Source organism: Athene cunicularia (genome assembly GCF_003259725.1).
Source record: "Athene cunicularia isolate RWA chromosome 1 unlocalized genomic scaffold, athCun1 chr1_part2, whole genome shotgun sequence".
Lineage (NCBI taxonomy): Eukaryota > Metazoa > Chordata > Aves > Strigiformes > Strigidae > Athene > Athene cunicularia.
This window is the reverse complement of record NW_020799092.1, coordinates 76410979-76427923: the sequence shown is the minus strand read 5'-3', so window position 1 is coordinate 76427923 and position 16945 is coordinate 76410979. Positions and strand designations below refer to the sequence as shown.

At 37.3% G+C, this 16945-nt stretch overlaps 1 protein-coding gene across 1 annotated transcript; it reads left to right on the top strand.

The window, feature by feature from the left end:
- Window positions 1-323: 323 nt before the first annotated feature.
- Window positions 324-16878, top strand: SEC61A2 (Sec61 translocon alpha 2 subunit). The gene is made up of 12 exons (XM_026868023.1): window positions 324-342; window positions 1115-1191; window positions 5069-5134; window positions 6954-7032; window positions 10996-11127; window positions 11271-11380; window positions 11986-12139; window positions 13069-13229; window positions 14256-14453; window positions 14677-14868; window positions 15019-15095; window positions 15775-16878. Exons 1-12 carry the CDS (start codon window positions 324-326, stop codon window positions 15959-15961), a joined length of 1452 nt encoding a protein of 483 aa, XP_026723824.1. The 3' UTR covers window positions 15962-16878.
- Window positions 16879-16945: the final 67 nt, after the last annotated feature.

The window sequence follows — 16945 nt, the reverse complement described above, 5'->3', positions numbered from 1 at the left end:
CGCTGCCTGTGTGAGGGCACGACGTGGCCGGTCGCCGGCCCGGCGGGCTGAGGTGGCGGCGTGCCTGAGGGACCCGCCGCAGGCAGGCTGGAGAGGCGGCGGCAGCGGGGCACCCTCCTCCTGAGCAGTTTTCCCTGCAGCCGGGCAGAGAGTGAGACGAGTCCCCGCTTGGTGCCGGTTTTTTGTTTTTTTCCCCTGGCCGTAGTATTTTAACATGGGAGCTGTGCTGCCTTCTATGGAGCGAGATGCAGGTTCTGATGATCTGCCTGAAAGCTTGGAATAAGCAAAGGAGAAATATGTCACAGCAAAATGTAAAAGTAAACATGACATTTCGACCAAAACGTAACTTAACTTGGCTTGCAGTGTAATAAATGCATTTATTTTGAGGAAGTACTGATGGTCGTTTTCTATGGGTCTCTGAATGTGTTGGGGCTGGGAATGATGTACAAGTTTTGGAGGACAAATTGCCCACAAACACACGTGCTTTGATTTTTTAAAAATTATTATTCGTATTTCCATGAAAAGAGATCAAACTGATTCTCTGTTTTAAAGGAGAAACTGTGAATTAGAGATGTATCAAAAGTTAAAATAAAATCCCCGAAGTTCTGATCAGAATAAGTGTTGCAGTGATTTAATTTAAGATTTTTAAATGTATTTTAGAGAGTGAATTATTTTTCTCAGTTAAATACTTCTGTAAAACACAAGATGTTCATCTCTACATGGATGCTTTTTGATGTCAGTATGCTTTGCTTCTGTGTTTAACTAGCACACACTGATACTAGGTCATTTATTTTTAGGTGAAATGCAATTCAGTTCACTTCTGGTCATATATACAGTCCTGTTTCTCATCTAAAATTATTCCAGCTGTTGAAAAAGGAATGGGCCAAATCTGATTAGATTAAGAATTCTCCTTAACATCTTTGCCCTGTTCTCAGCTATTTTAAGAAGAGGTCATTAGTTTCCAGACATTGAATTAAAATGTGTGTTGATGAAATAATTCACTTATGAAGTGTTACTTACGCTTTATTTCCCTTGTAGAAGTTAAATAAAGCTGTATGAAGTTCTATACATTCATAAAGGTTCATTAATATTTTTTGTATGTGTGTTTGTTTTTCTGGAACAGTAAAATTTTTAGAAGTTATTAAGCCGTTCTGTGCAGTGTTACCTGAAATCCAGAAACCGGAAAGAAAAGTGAGTGTCACGTTATGGTCTTAATTTTATTGTTTCAAAGAGAAGAGAATATTGTATATAATATAAATACAGACAGTGGGCCCTAAAGTAGGAAATATTCTTTGAAGGAGGGGGAATCCATGTTAAGATAAAAGATTACTATGATGATGAATTCTTAACAGCCTTCTGATAAGATGTTCCACTTTGTAATTATGTTAACTAATTTTTTTAAAAAGTCTTATCTCTAGTTTATTTTGTTTCAGCTCCATATGATTTGGTCTATTTTTATATACTTGAACAGAGTCTTCAAGCTTATTTTTCCCCTGTGGATACCACTGTTGTCTTTGTGGATACTGGTTTGGCTTTGAGTACTGATCACAAGTCCGGTCTTTGAGCTGGCTTATGTATTACTTTGGAAAGGCTTGTGTTGTAATTCAGAAACGACAAATTCAGTTCTTCCTTTCCCACAAAATATTTTCCACTCCCATAGCCGTGATTCACCTTGATGAAGTGGGAAAGTGATCTGTGATATAGTTCAGGTAATTACTCCCTGTTCACCTATTGGATATGACACTTTCCTTTGTTCTGGAATCAGTGAACTGGGTTCATTTACAGCTGATCTCTCTATTCCCCTAGCCCTAGAAGGTCATCCCATTTCTCAGCACATTTTCTAGATTAAAATGAGTTAACTTCTGCAGATCAGAAAGAGACCTGCCTTGTCAGAAAAAGCAAGCCCCACCATTCTTTACTTCCGAAATTTAAGTGAGCACATATCACCTAGGTGACAAAGGTTCTAATTAGAGTAATAAATTTACCTAACATTCATTGTCATGACTGGCGTGAAAATTCCTTAAGAGCTAAATGTTGGTTTTTATATTCTTAAAAGGAAATGCATAGCTGGGAACGTGACACCATCCAAGAGAATCCTCTTTTGTTGATGAGAGATTCCTGAAGGTTAGGACTGAATGCAGAGATGTTTGTACCAATAACCATAGCTGAGCCTGCTGGATTGAATGGAGAAGATACAGTGAAAACTGCTGATTATTCCCCTCTGGAATTGATTTTTAAAAAAATTTATCCCCTGGCTCTTTGCTCCATCTGTCTCTCTTTGTTTTCCTACATCCTTGCCTCTTGGGACAGGTTTCCAAACAAATTATTTAGGTCAGAAAAATGCATCATCAGAGCAGGAATCTCCAGAGCCAGATGGTGCCAAGAGTTGAATGCACCAGGTGTGGGTGGAAGGTAACAGTCTTTGTTTCTGGAGTAGTGACCCTTAGTGCATTCTTCTGGTGCTGATTTATCACATATCTGTGATTAGTTGGTTACATCCATCCCATTTTTGTCTAGTGAAGTGAAGAGGAAGCTAAGATGAATGTACAGATCCTGGTGTTTTTGTAAAGCTCATGGACAGTTGTGATTTTTCTCTTGTTTGGTTGGTTTTGGGTTTTTTTTCCTCCTCTCTGTTTGCCAGAGAGGAAGAAGGGCTTGATCTGTCCATGTCCTCCATCAGCAGATGAAGGATGCCCAGAGAGGAGCTGAGATTCCTGTCCTCTCTATTTGGGTCACTTTGTCTTTATTACTGTCTAGGTCGCTGTCTAGGCAATGACTGCCACTTGCCAGCTTTGTACAAATTTGAAGTGAACATATAACTGGGAATGTCTTTCCTAGACTGAAGAGCCCTTTGACCATTTATGTTGTGTTCCTTGCTTGTGAGGTTTATTAGGTGACCTAGGTCATTCTATATAACCATAATTCTTTGTTATTTACTGTTTTGTTGCAAGCTGTCACTGGCAGACATCATTAGTAACGGTTTTAGTGGATTGATTGAGGCTGGGACAAGAAATGAAGATAACAAAATAGAAGCTGTTTTCTTTGAACTTGATTGTGAAGATGAAGTTTTGATTCAGTTGGGCTCTCACTGAATCATTTTGCTGTTACTGTTGATGAGGGAAGTGGGCTTTTTCTGTCACCGGAGAGTGTTGTTTTTGTGTTTTGGCCAACTTGATCAACAGAAGCAACAGCTACTTCTGTAGTTAGTAGTATCGGTTTGTATTTCCCTTGTATGCCCAGATTTTTTTTAAGTAGAACACACTGTTCAGAACACCAAGAAGATGATGCTTAAGTCCCTTAATTTTCACAAGTTTTAAGCAAAATGTCAAAGGAATAAAATGTCCAATTGAGTCTGATCAGAAAATGAAATGTACTGTCCCTGTGCTTGTTATCATTTGTGGCTGGAAAATTTTGGTAGCAGTCTGTATTTTGCTGTTCCTGGCATATGGATTTGGATGTCTTTTTTTTTTTTTTTTTTTTTGTCTTTTTGAATCACAGAGACCATTTTCCTTGTGAGTAACTATGATTTGGGTGATGCAGAATTTCTCTAATGTTCATATTCACCACAGCTACAGAGAGAGCCAGAGCTTGGTTGATGTCTCAGAAACTAGGTTTAACTGTTGGGCTGCAGAGATAATTTGATTAAACATTTTTCTTTCTAAATGTCTGTACTTAATCTGAATTACAGAATTCACTTGGTAAAGTGGGTCAGCACTACATAAAGTCTTAAGAGCAGATACTGTTTGGGATTTTCTGTCACTATTTTTCCTTTTTTATTTAAATCTTTGTACTGTAAGTATTTTTAGCATCTGTCCTCTTAAAAGAGTGAGGTGGTATCAGTAAATACATTAAATACTGGGATTATTTTGCTTCTAAGTAAGTGCATGTTTTCACTTATAAATATACAGACTACTTCTGAGTTTTCTTTTGCTTGAGAAGCTGTGCTGCTGCATCGGTTTGTAGTTTCTCATTTGTGGGTATTCAGTACCTATAAAATCAGGCACTAATCCTTTTTCTTGTTACCTTCTTACAGGCAGATTCAGTGATTGGAGGCAGAAAGCTAGTATTTCTGCTGTGTCTGTCTTACATGTTAGTTCATGGCATGTTTTAGTAGCCGCTGTACTTGTGCCAACAGTGAACACACTTACCCTAATGTTTACAGTCCATGGAAGAGAGGTGGGAACTTGAACATAGTGCTGCATCTTAGCTCTTTCTGGTCTCTTCAGGTGTATTTCTTTGTCTCATGCTTTACTCATGATTTGAGTAATCATCTGGTTTAGACTTCAGTCTTGTGATTCCTCACTTCTTGCACCTTGCACTAGTTACAGTTGCCTCAGATGCTGTAATCCTGAGATTCTCTTCAATGTATTAGTGACTAATGATCATTGATCTGACATCTTTTTAAAGTAATATATAATCTACATCGATAGAAATATTTTGGAGGGAAAAAAAGAATCTTTAAAAATTATTTTGTGGTCTGTGTCCATGATCATAACGGTGAATTTAAGCTTCTGCTAAGACCCTTTGAAGAACTTAATTTTAAATATTTTGAATTGCTATCCAGAACTCATGGTTCTGGTTTTTAGCACTTGTATTCACAGCAGTTTAATCTCTTTAAAAACTTTACAGTGCTTTTGTTCAATAACTTCCAGCTTTACAAAACAGTGCCTCAAATCTGTCGAACCCTAGAGCACTAATCACTGAATATAAGGGCGTTTTTTGCATTAATCTTTCACATTTGTTCTGGTATGTCCATGTTTTTACCCATGCTGTTGCACTTCTATAAATATCCACTGTATTAGAATACTATATATAAAATATATTCTGACTGAATGTCAGCTATACTGTCAGCCAGATCCCATATAAGTTTTCTTTGACTATATAGAAGCCCCTGACAATCTCTTTCTAAAAATCTGAAATCATATTAAAAATTCTAATGAGAGATGATGCCTTCTGGTTCAGTATTTTGCATCTAATTCTGAATGATACAGCATTTAGTACGAATGTGAGAGTACAGTGAAAATTCTACATACAATGAGCACATTAATCTCTACAATCTCTTCTGTAGATCCAGTTCAGAGAGAAGGTACTATGGACAGCTATCACGCTCTTCATTTTCTTAGTATGCTGCCAGGTAGGTATTGATGTTTTATGTGTTGAGAAAATGTGTGTTTTTTGCATATAAAATAAATGCTAGGAGCATAAGCAGTTCTTGTTTCATACTGACCTACCAGTTTGAGTTACATATTTTAATGGTTAATTATTTAAAATTCAGTTAACGCAACCTGGTTATCTGAAACAGTCTTTATTATTATTGTATATGTTTTCAGAAACTAACGCTTTCTACTTAGACTAAAATAAATAATGTTGTTTTTTGTTATATGAAGGGTCCTATCAAATGATGGTACTGGCTACAGGGTGAACAGCCGAGCAAATTATTCATTGAGTAATTCACTGAGCAAATTTATGCATTCTTTACCCTCTGTTCATTTAAATTTTAGCATTGACTATTTTGAAAGTGAAATAGAAATGACTGTTTTTACCTGATTCTTCTCGAACAAGCTGATGGATTGTAAGATTGCAGGAAAAATGTTTTTCTGAGGTGTTTAAGTTGACATTTAGAATTTGGTTTTTGTGAATATATTGGCAAAGATGTTAGCTAAAACTCCTCAGAAATACACGTCTTTGTAAACACGTGATCTTTATTACTCACTGTTGCAGGAGTTCTTAGAACCTGTACTTGGGTTGTAAACAGAGAGTGCTTTTTTTTTTTTTTTTTTTAAGAATACTTAGATACTGCAGAAAATGAGAATCCATGTATTACTTGATATTTTTTTAGAACTTGTAGAACCTCTTAAAAGATTTAAAATGAACCATACATATTCAGAATCAGGCTTTTTAGGTTATATTTATTAACTTGCCCATTCCAGACTCTGGAGCATAGTTTAATAATTTTTGTTTACAACTCTGAAGGACTGTTGAAAGGCTTAAACCCAGCTCTTGTACCGACCTGATTTTTCGGAAGGAGGAGGTGGCAGCAATAGAGATAGAAGAACACATAGTTATCTGTGTTTCCTGCCTGCTGGATGTAGGCATAATACAAAAGATTATAGTAGTTGAAAAGGAAATCAGATGGTGCAGACTATAGTTTTCAGGAATTAATCCATAAAATAGCTTGGATTCCTAGTCTGCTGGTTTTGTGATTAAGAAGAATTTTAAAGATGTCAAAATCCCTTGGTATTGACATACAGAATATTGGAGGTGTTGTATAAACTTGGCTGACTTTGACAGTTCCATACGGAATATTTTAAAATATATTCCCAGCTGTAGAATTTGAATATTTAAACTTGCTGAAGGAAGGTATTTATATTGTAGTTTATGCCATATCTTTAATTTGTACTGAAAAGAAATTCAGTTTAGGGCTGTTTTTTAAAAAAATAGAAACCTGCTTTCTTCTGTCAAAGATATTTTGCTACACTTTTCTCTTTTTTTTTTTTTAAACTCAGAATTGCTGCAAAAATGTTGAAATAAGTAATGGAGTATCATCTAATATTTTTCCCTGTTCTGTTACTGGTTTGTGGTAGCTAACCTACTTATTTTACGCTTTTTCTGTTTTTTTGGGGGGGGTTGTAAGTACTCCAGTCAGGCATTTACATCTTCAGTTTCAGTAGTCTGGCTTATGTGCACTGACTCTTCTTTCCAGGGGTTTCTGCTTTTTTTTCTGTAGAAGGGTCTTAGTTTATATAGTTTAGTCCTCTGAGTCATGCCACAGTTGGAGGATTAAAATAGATGGTGTCAGTATCTGTTATTATATGCTCTGGTTTAATTTAAAAAAAAAAAGTTGAAATAAATTCTGTTAAACAGTTTAACAGTTGAATCGTTACATGTGAATATTTTTAGATTACTGTAAACTTTTTTGTATATCTGCTTAATACCATTGTGCACTTTGACAGATACCTTTGTTTGGAATCATGTCATCAGATTCTGCAGATCCGTTCTATTGGATGCGAGTCATCCTTGCGTCAAACAGAGGTTAGCAGATGGTTTCCTTTCTCTCTGTTTTGTAGTGGTATAAACAGATCAGGAGAATAACAGTTGGCTGTTGAATTTCATACAACCCAAATGTCATGTTGAAACACTTTACAAAGTTCTTAACACAGATGCAATTAAAACTGACTAATACTTGAAGTTTACTTCATTTTAGGAATGGGGTTTCCTTTGACATGCAGATGAGACTAATCTTGATTCTCAAGTTTGGGGATGATTTCTGTTTTGAATTGTAGATCAGTCTCTTTCTGATTAATAAATGGGACTGGCGATCTGGTCTGCCACTTACGAACAGCACTAATGTGCAGTATGAGAGTGCTGACTAGAAAATACCTTTTGTGCATATCAGTTACGCCTCATAACAGTTTGGCAACATTATGGGTGAGTAATTTTACAAGTGGGAAAGCTAAGGGCAGAGATGACTAGGCTTATAGTTTAGCAAACCCAGACTAACTTAGAATAGACAAGTGGATCCCAAACAAATATATAAGGTGGCTTTAATGCTAGAAGTGTAAAACTGAAGATGAGTGACCTGACATGCATGACTAAATGAGGACACTGTCCTCATCTGTATCTTGGAAAATTGGCTGGAAGAGGAAAATCATCTGAACCCTCTAATATGAAGGTACAAATTATTTTGGAATGGCAAATTTTGGCACACCAGTGAAGATGATAAGGTAAAAAAGTTATCTGTTTCAAACTCTACTGCAGAATTCACATACACAATTCTGTGTCTCACTAGCAGCATATGACACTAAATACACTCTCCACTGCTGTTGTGGTTTAAACCTGGCTGGCAGCCAGACACCGCAGCAGCTGCTCACTCACCCTCCCCCTGCCCCAGGGCATGAGGGAGAGAATTGGAGAGGTAAGGGTATGGAGGCTCGTAGGTAAAGATAAAAACAATTTAATAATTGAAATGAAATAAAATAATAGTGATGCTAATAATAGGATATACGAATGGGTGATGCATGATGCGATTGCTCACCACCCACCAACCGATTCCCAGCCTGTTCCCAGCTGGAGATCCCAGAGGATGGAAAATCCTGAAACCACAGTCCTGGAAGAGAGAGAGAGGCCAGCTTCCTGGCCAGCCCTCACCTATGTACTGAGCATGCCGTTATATGATACGGAATATTCCATTGGCCAGTTTGGGTCTGTTGCTCCGGCTGTGCTCCCCCCAGCTTCTTGTGCACCTGCGCACTAGTAGGACATAAGAAGTTGAAAAGTCCTTCATTTCTTAGGAACAACTATAAACATCAGTACATTATCAACATTATTCTCATACCAAATCCCATACTGAATCCAAAACACAGCGCTATTCTAGCTACTAAGAAGGAAAATTAGCTCTATCTCAGCTGAAACCAGGACAGCTACCCAGACAGAATGGTAACAGAGGCCAAGAAAATACTAGAGAGACTGTGAATGCAATAAAAAGCAGAAGTGGGAGAGTTAATTTTCACCTAAGTCAACTGATGTTGGAGAAGTAGAGATTTGCATGAGAGAGGACATTTAACATGGTACTGAACGGTGTGTAAACTCTAGGACGCAAGTATGAAAGAATCACATAACAATGACTTTAATGCTTTCACACTTTACATTCTGGTAGCAAGAAAAACACTAAAAAAAAGTATGAAAAAATGACTAAAATTATTAAAAATTAGAACTGAAACAAGGACTGTAGCAGTTAGGCAGAAATGAAAAGAAGATTCCAGACAGTAGGGGAGGTGCTCAAAAACCCTTTGTTAAAGTGAGATTATTCATTAAAGGCTCTTCAGGAAATTAAGCTATTGTGGGATAAAAGGGAAGACCTAATGGCTTAAGAACTGGTTGAAAAGATCAGAAGAAATGTCTGTACAAATCTGTAAGTGGCTACAAATTGAATATTGCATGGAATTCTAATTTACCATGCCACAAAGGATACAGTGAACTAAAAAAACACTCATGAAAAGGCACCAGAGAGAATCTAAGGTAGATATTAATCTATAGGAAGAGATCCTAAAAAAATAAGGATTCTTTGCCATGGAATGTGCATGTCCCACATGTCTTTTATATCTTAATCTCTGGAAAAAATGTGGATAGGGAATGGATAGTCTCTCTTTCCTTATACTGTAAGAGGGAAGGGGCAGCCAATGGTATTATTAAGCAGCACATGTAACTCAAAGTTTCTGAATAAATTACTGGCAGAGTTGCCAGAAGCAGTTTCTAAATAAATGGCTGATAAATGGGAAAAAAGAAATACAGAATGATACTTCCCACAGAGAAGGGGCCCCTTCCAGAGTTGGGCTGTGAGGATCGATTAACTTCTAGGCTGATCAACTGTGGATACAGTGTTTGTACTTTTCATCTTTCACATGACTTTACAGACCCTGCTTCCCCTGCCACTGGTTCTTGTTGAGACTTTACCAATCTGCAGTGACTAAATAGCTTTTTATTAATAATTTTCTTGGTAATTTTATGATGGAACACCACTGTACTACACGTGAGAGCAGAGTTCCACTTAAATGTACAGAATTGAATAGAATTGTAAGCTGATTTTCTTTTGAATCTCCCTGGTGGGTATTGTGACTTAACAGCAGAAAAAATGTGTATTATTTACATCCCTCGAGTGGCCATGTAAAAGATGGTGATGAAGTAATTTTATCTGTCTTAATTGAATATTAAACTTGTAAAATGTGTCCTTACCCAAACTTCTTTTCTTTAAGGTTCCAGCTTGGGAGATGTGGAAAAGTTTTATCACTTGGTAGTTCTAGTTTCTTAATTTTCATCCAAATTTTCAACATTTTGGTTTTTTGAGCTTTCAACATCTTCAGATAGGAGAAGATGTTTTGGTATTACCCAAAGGACAAATTAAATTTCAAAAAGTAATCTCTTTATAATGTTGCTCCAAAAAATGTGATGTGGAAGAATGGTTCTGTATTGAGATGGGAGAGTATATTGTACAGGCAAGAGGTGGGCTATTTTTCTGAGTTTAATTGCTTTGTATACAGAATCACAGAATTGTCGAGGTTGTAAAAGACCCTGAAGATCACCTAGTCCAACCATTAACCTAACACTGACAGTTCTCAAATACGGTACATTCAGTTCTGCTCCTGTACTGCTCTATAATATAACTCAAGAAGGTATCAGTACTCTAACAAGACCTTGCTGAGAATATTTCTAAATTAAGAGTATTGGGTGGTAGTTTTGGTTTTGCAGGTGCGTGTCTGAGGATTCAAGCAAAGTGAGTGCCCCAGTTAGTAGACCAGATGAAGTGATTGGGAGGGAAAACCAGGCAGGCTTTCTGGGATATACACCTGTGTGCTGCAGCAGTAGTGTTTTATGAAGTTAATATCACCCTGTCAGAGTTGTTTACAGTTGGAAGTTGATGCTTAAGTGATGTTGTGCCAGTAGGAGAATTGGCAGAGTAGAGCATTTTAGTGATGTGTTTGTTTTGTTAACAACTAGTTTAATCCTAAACTTCTGTGGTCTGAACTAGAGTCAGTGATTCTGAGAGTGGCATTATCAGCTACTGTGGATCTGTGACATCTTTTCTGTGGTCTTCAAAATTAAATTTTTGGAAAATGTGATAGTTGAAGCACTGACAGAATAAACAGAGACAAGACACTTTCCAGTGAAAGGTTCCTTGATATGATATGCTGAAAAGCTGAGCTTCAGTGTGCATTGATTTTTAGTGTTAGCACAGTTTCACAAAAATATTTGAAGTGAAAAGCTATATAGGTTTTTCATGCTGCCTTCAAGATTACAGATTTTAACACAGCAGCCTTCTTTTGGGAGGAGATAACAGTCTTTGTTTTGATCATACCTGTATGATTGAATATACGTTTGAAGAGTTATGAAAAATGTTCCTTATAGGTCAGAAATCTTTGAACAGACCTAATATCCTCAGAGTATAATTCTTTAGGTGAGATGCTTGAATGGCAATTACTAATTTTTTTTCCTATTTAGGTACTTTGATGGAATTAGGTATCTCACCCATTGTGACATCTGGTTTGATCATGCAGTTGCTAGCTGGAGCGAAGATCATTGAAGTTGGTGATACTCCAAAAGACAGAGCCTTGTTCAATGGAGCTCAGAAATGTAAGCACTGTTCCAATTAAAATTAATAAGCACATTTTTATTCTTGGGAAAGCAGCCTGTCTAAGTGATACTAGATGTGAGATTTCTTTGGTAGGTTATTTCAGCAGATTTTTTTAAAGGATTTGCTTTCTCTCTTGTTTTAGTATTTGGGATGATTATTACCATTGGGCAAGCCATTGTGTATGTTATGACTGGAATGTATGGAGATCCTGCTGAAATGGGTGCTGGAATTTGTCTTCTTATTATAATTCAGGTTTGTAATGAGCTATTTTGTGTGTAACTGAGGCTGGTTAGATATGGTATAGCTGGAAGGAAAAATCTTTTATGTCTGGTTGCCTTCTATTCGTTTATTTTTAATGCTATAAAGCATCATCCCTTGTCTATATATAAGAAATTCTAAATATTCCATACAGGAGGAGAAAGTTGGGGTAGTTAATATCAAAAATGTTTCAGATAGGAGTGGCTGTTTGATTTGAAATACAGGAATTGGTAGACTTTGAAAGCAGTAGCTGCTGTTCAGTACCATGGAGGACTTCTCACTAAAAGGCACAGGTGCAGTTTTGAGACACTATCCTGTAGAGCAAAGTAGTAAATGCACAGACTTAAACACTTTCGGAAAACGCACTTACAGAGTAATCTGTTTGCTAGCATCAGCGTGGAAAAGTCACAGAGATCATTGCCAGGTGAGATGCACAGGCATTTGTACGTGAGAGGGTAAAAACACTGCATGAATGATATTTAGATGACAAACTTAATGATCACTCTCCAACGTGATGAAAATACTGAAGCAGGGATTAATGCATAATTCTTGACTTGATTTATTCTTGTTCCTGCTCAGTTTTGTGTTTTTTCCCACAGCTGTTTGTTGCTGGCTTGATTGTACTGCTGTTAGATGAGTTGCTACAGAAAGGTTACGGCTTGGGGTCTGGTATTTCCCTGTTTATTGCTACCAATATCTGTGAAACCATTGTCTGGAAGGCTTTTAGTCCCACTACCATCAACACTGGCAGAGGTACGTGTGCAATTACCATTAGTTACAACCTATTTCACTGAAGGTATACTATACATAAATATCAGGGGTTTATCAGATGGATATTAAAGAAAATGGTTTAATGTGTGATGATTAACTTGTAAAGTCAGTCATTGTCTAACACTGAAGATAAAAATATGGTCTGAGCTACGTGAAGATTAATAACCTACAAGTTTGCCTTTGCTGATTGGAATTGCAGTAGTTAAACTGGGACTTGAAGCCAGACTGAAGCGGTTTAGATTTCCAAACTGATATAGTCTTGTTTTAGTATCATTTAGTTGATAGAAATAGAGAACATCAGAAATTCTGTATGTTCACAAGAGTTGTTTATGATCCAACTGTTGTTGGTGGCTATAGGATACTTCTAGAGCTGGTGCCTCCAAATTACTTTAAGCTAGTTTGGTTCTTCAGGGACTACCAGCTCTTCATTCCTCAGACAGTCTTTGGCATTTGGTTGTCCTGAGACCCTAGAAATACCAAGTTGATACAGGTGTTTGCATCAAGAAGTTAACTAGTTTAATACATACATTTGAAATTCTGAGACAAGTTTTTAGTGTGCTTTCATTTTCATCTGATTTTTAGTAGTTTTGTATATTACATTTTTTTACTGCTTTTCTAAAGCTGTTTTTCTCCTCGTTTATTATTTCTTCCTTCCAGTCATCCCTCTGCCCTCAGAAAAGAAAGAAAAAGTATTTTTTCATGTGTGTGACTGGGTGTGTGCGCATTGTTTTTTGCGGTGTTTTTTTTTGTTTGTTTTTTAAACCAGTAATAACACTTGGGTAGATTATTTTACATTCTGTAAGCTAAATCAGAATCCTGTACTGCGTTGAATTTGTTGTAACAAGATTTATCTCCTATTGTATCTGATTTTATATGTGTCTCTTTTTTTTTTTTTTTTTTTCTTCATGCAGGAACAGAGTTTGAGGGTGCTGTGATTGCATTGTTTCATCTTCTGGCTACACGAACCGACAAAGTCCGGGCTTTACGGGAGGCTTTTTACCGACAGAATTTGCCCAATCTCATGAATCTGATTGCAACAGTATTTGTATTTGCTGTAGTCATATATTTTCAGGTAAAACAAGAAAATCCTCATAGTAGTTCGGCAACTGCATAGTGTGTGGATAATAGACACTGCAGTCACTGGGGCAAAATGCAAAAATTAAACTAGAGTAACGGAAGTATCTTAGCTTTGAGTAAGAAATGCTTAATTTCAACCTTGTTATTTCATACCTCTGTGACAGTACAGCTGTTAAATTTTATAGCCAGATGTACTTGTATGGAGCCAGTGATGTAATCTCACATTCCATTAAATGCCATACACACTGAGAGTATTTTTACTAAAAATGGATTCTGGAATTGCAGTGGTTGTGTTGCACAAATAATATACTTCATAGTTATCTTAAAAGAATACCTTTGGACAGAGGTAAAGAGCCAGGCTTCTTTGGGGTGTGCATGATACAGATTTGTTCTAGAAAACATTTGTGTAATTAATGCATAGATTACTGATTTTCCCTGATTTTTTTGAAATACTTGGCTGGTATTTCTTTTTAAAGCTAAGTATTTACTAAAATGGACACTAAAGGAGATCCATATGGTGATTTTTTTTGTGTGTGTGTGGCTGAACATTTGTTATTGTTGTTTTGTTAAGCTGTTGAGTCAGAGTGCTGGCAGAAAAATGATTTCACTGTTTTTCAAATCCATGTGGCTTTCTTGGGTCTTCTCAGATAAGAGCCTTCCCCACAAAACAGAAGGCTGGGCCTATTACACAAAAGTCTGCTGTTAACTGGCTAGATGTTAAAAGCCATTAAAGGCTTTTATCAAACCCTATTCTATAAAGTGCATTTTAGAGGAGTATCACTTAGCAGATGAGAGGTAATGTTTACATAAAAAGAACAGAATACAGCCAAGCAGGAACACTTATCATTCTTTAAAATTTGTAATCCAGACTGCAGCAGAAAGCCTTTGCCTTTGACTGTCTCAGGCCTTGCACTCCTTGTTTATCTAGAAAGAACTCTATGGTCAGGGATAGCTTTTATGTGTCCTAGGAATACCTTCTATCTTGGAAATAAACTTGGTGTATTTGTGTTCTTTCCTGTAGGGATTTCGTGTTGATTTACCCATCAAGTCCGCACGATACCGTGGACAGTACAGTAGCTATCCTATCAAGCTCTTCTATACCTCCAACATTCCCATCATTCTGCAGTCTGCCTTAGTTTCAAACCTCTATGTTATTTCCCAGATGTTGTCTGTTCGTTTCAGCGGCAACTTCTTGGTGAACTTATTAGGACAGTGGGCAGTAAGTATTTTACCACCCTCTTAAGAGCATAAAATTGTTTGTATATATTACTTCATTGTGAAACTTTGGTATTTAACCAGCTGAAAACTGGAATACTTACTTTTTAACATTAGTCTATAAAAGCTGTTTTAAACATTGCAGAGGAATTCCTCTATGCGTACAGGATAGAAATGTGGGAGATTGGCGAGAAATAACTAGTTCCCTTTTTCTTCCCCTCTCACAGGATGTCAGTGGAGGTGGCCCTGCTCGCTCTTATCCTGTTGGTGGCCTGTGCTACTACTTGTCCCCTCCAGAATCCATGGGTGCAATATTTGAGGATCCTGTCCATGTAATAGTTTATATAATATTTATGTTGGGATCCTGTGCGTTCTTCTCGAAGACTTGGATTGAGGTGTCTGGCTCATCAGCAAAAGATGTAGGTGTTCTGATAGACGTGCCTAAATGTTTTCAAGCGCCACCTCTAATTTAGAACCGACTAGCTACTAACTGATCAGTTATTACTCTGACTAAATATCAGGTGACTATGAAACACCATAGCAGTTTCATAAAATTATGGTTTTTGCAGGTTGCCAAGCAACTCAAAGAACAGCAAATGGTGATGAGAGGCCACAGGGATACTTCAATGGTTCACGAGCTTAACAGGTAAGGAAATGCTGATTTCCAGCTGGATGGTTGAGTGCTGGGGAGGTGTCAACTAGAGCAGATATTCTCAGAACAATTTGAGACCTTTTTCTACTGCAAATGTCAAGATTCTTCCCGTTCAGCTGTTGCCTTTCCTAGTAATGCAGAAGATGTTTATAGCAGTAGGTAGGAGATTAACCTGTAATGTCTCTTAAGCAGTATAATGAGGGAATTTGGACTGAAGCTCTTCTATGTTTGTAAAAGGAAGACACCTTGATTTTTACAGGTGTTTAGTTTGCTGTTACTGAACTAAGATGACACCACAAAGCAGTGTTTTATGCAGCATCCAAAGCCTGCAGATCTGTGCTGAAGGGTAGATTCATCCCTACATATTTAAGCTGAAGCGGTTATTCTTGGTCCTGTGGAGGTTACGTAGCACACATATACCTAAAACTGTTATACTTTTAATTGAAAAGCTTTGTCAGTGTTCAAGTATTCACACAGCTTTCCTATCAGTGAATATTTATTTTAGTTTCTACTTTGTGCAAATATGGATAATAAGAGCTACTGGAAGAGGTGTGTTTGCAACGTTACCTTTGTTGCTCAGTATTCTAGTTGGTTGTTTTAGTAGTAGATGTATTGTTACAATCCTTGGATGAAAATTGATGATTATGAATACCTTTTTTTTTTGTTCGTACAGGTATATCCCTACAGCAGCTGCATTTGGTGGGCTGTGCATTGGTGCCCTTTCAGTATTGGCTGACTTTCTAGGAGCCATTGGGTCTGGCACTGGCATTCTCCTTGCAGTCACTATTATTTATCAGTATTTTGAAATATTTGTAAAAGAACAGGCTGAAGTTGGAGGAGTGGGTGCATTATTTTTCTAGATGTCCAAATATTTCATGGTTTGCGTGAAAGAGAAAGTATTTTGACAACATGCGTCATTTAGTCCAATAATGCTATTTTCTTTTTACTTGTTTTAAAGTGCTACGTGTCCCATTACCATAATGGGCATTGAGCAATGCCTGTGTGCAGCATTAGTACCAGCTGCCTTAAGAATAAAGTTTACATTAACTTGTTTAAGTATTATCTAGTGTTGCCTGTAATGCTGGAAACCAATTCATCTACCTTGCTGTTCAAACACTACAGTGAGATGGTAAAATGTATCAGTTTGATATCGGTAAACATTTTTGCACACAGCATTAAACTGTTCAATTTATTTCCCTGTCCTTAAAAGGAAAAAAATTAAAATCTGAGTTCAGATTGCCACGTGCCAGTATTCTTGACAAAATTTATTTGTAGCCTGCATTTTGCATTCATTTTTTATACTTTTTTAACTTGCATTTCCCCATCGTTGAATTCAGCACTCCTTATTCCTTTGTGGTGTCTCCACCCAGGCACCTTTCTCTGAGCTGTAAGGGTGGACTAGCAAATATTTTACCGGAGACTGATACTCATCTCACCTGTGAACTGGTTCTGTGGTGGATTTGATGCATCGCAGGGCCTGGGGCATTGCGGTTTCTTGCCAGGGGCCTCCTGGGAGACAGCATGGTAGCTCCTGTCATGCTAGCAAGTCAGCCCCGTAGTTTTGTTTAAACATGTACTTGTGAAAACTGTGCCACTGAAACTTCATGTCCACTTTGCTTTTGTGAGTCTAAACGACGAGGCCTGGTTCCTAAAGCAGTGTTCATAGACGGGAAAGGGGGGGAAAGAGGAGTTTCTGCTGAAAATTTATTTATGTTGTCGCACTTTACAGCGGCAATGTAACAACTGTAAACGTTAGACAATAAACTTATTTAATTAAGCTCTCTCCTGTGTCTTCCCTGTGCAAGATGTAATCCGTATGCAGTTTTGATCACTTCTAACAGGCT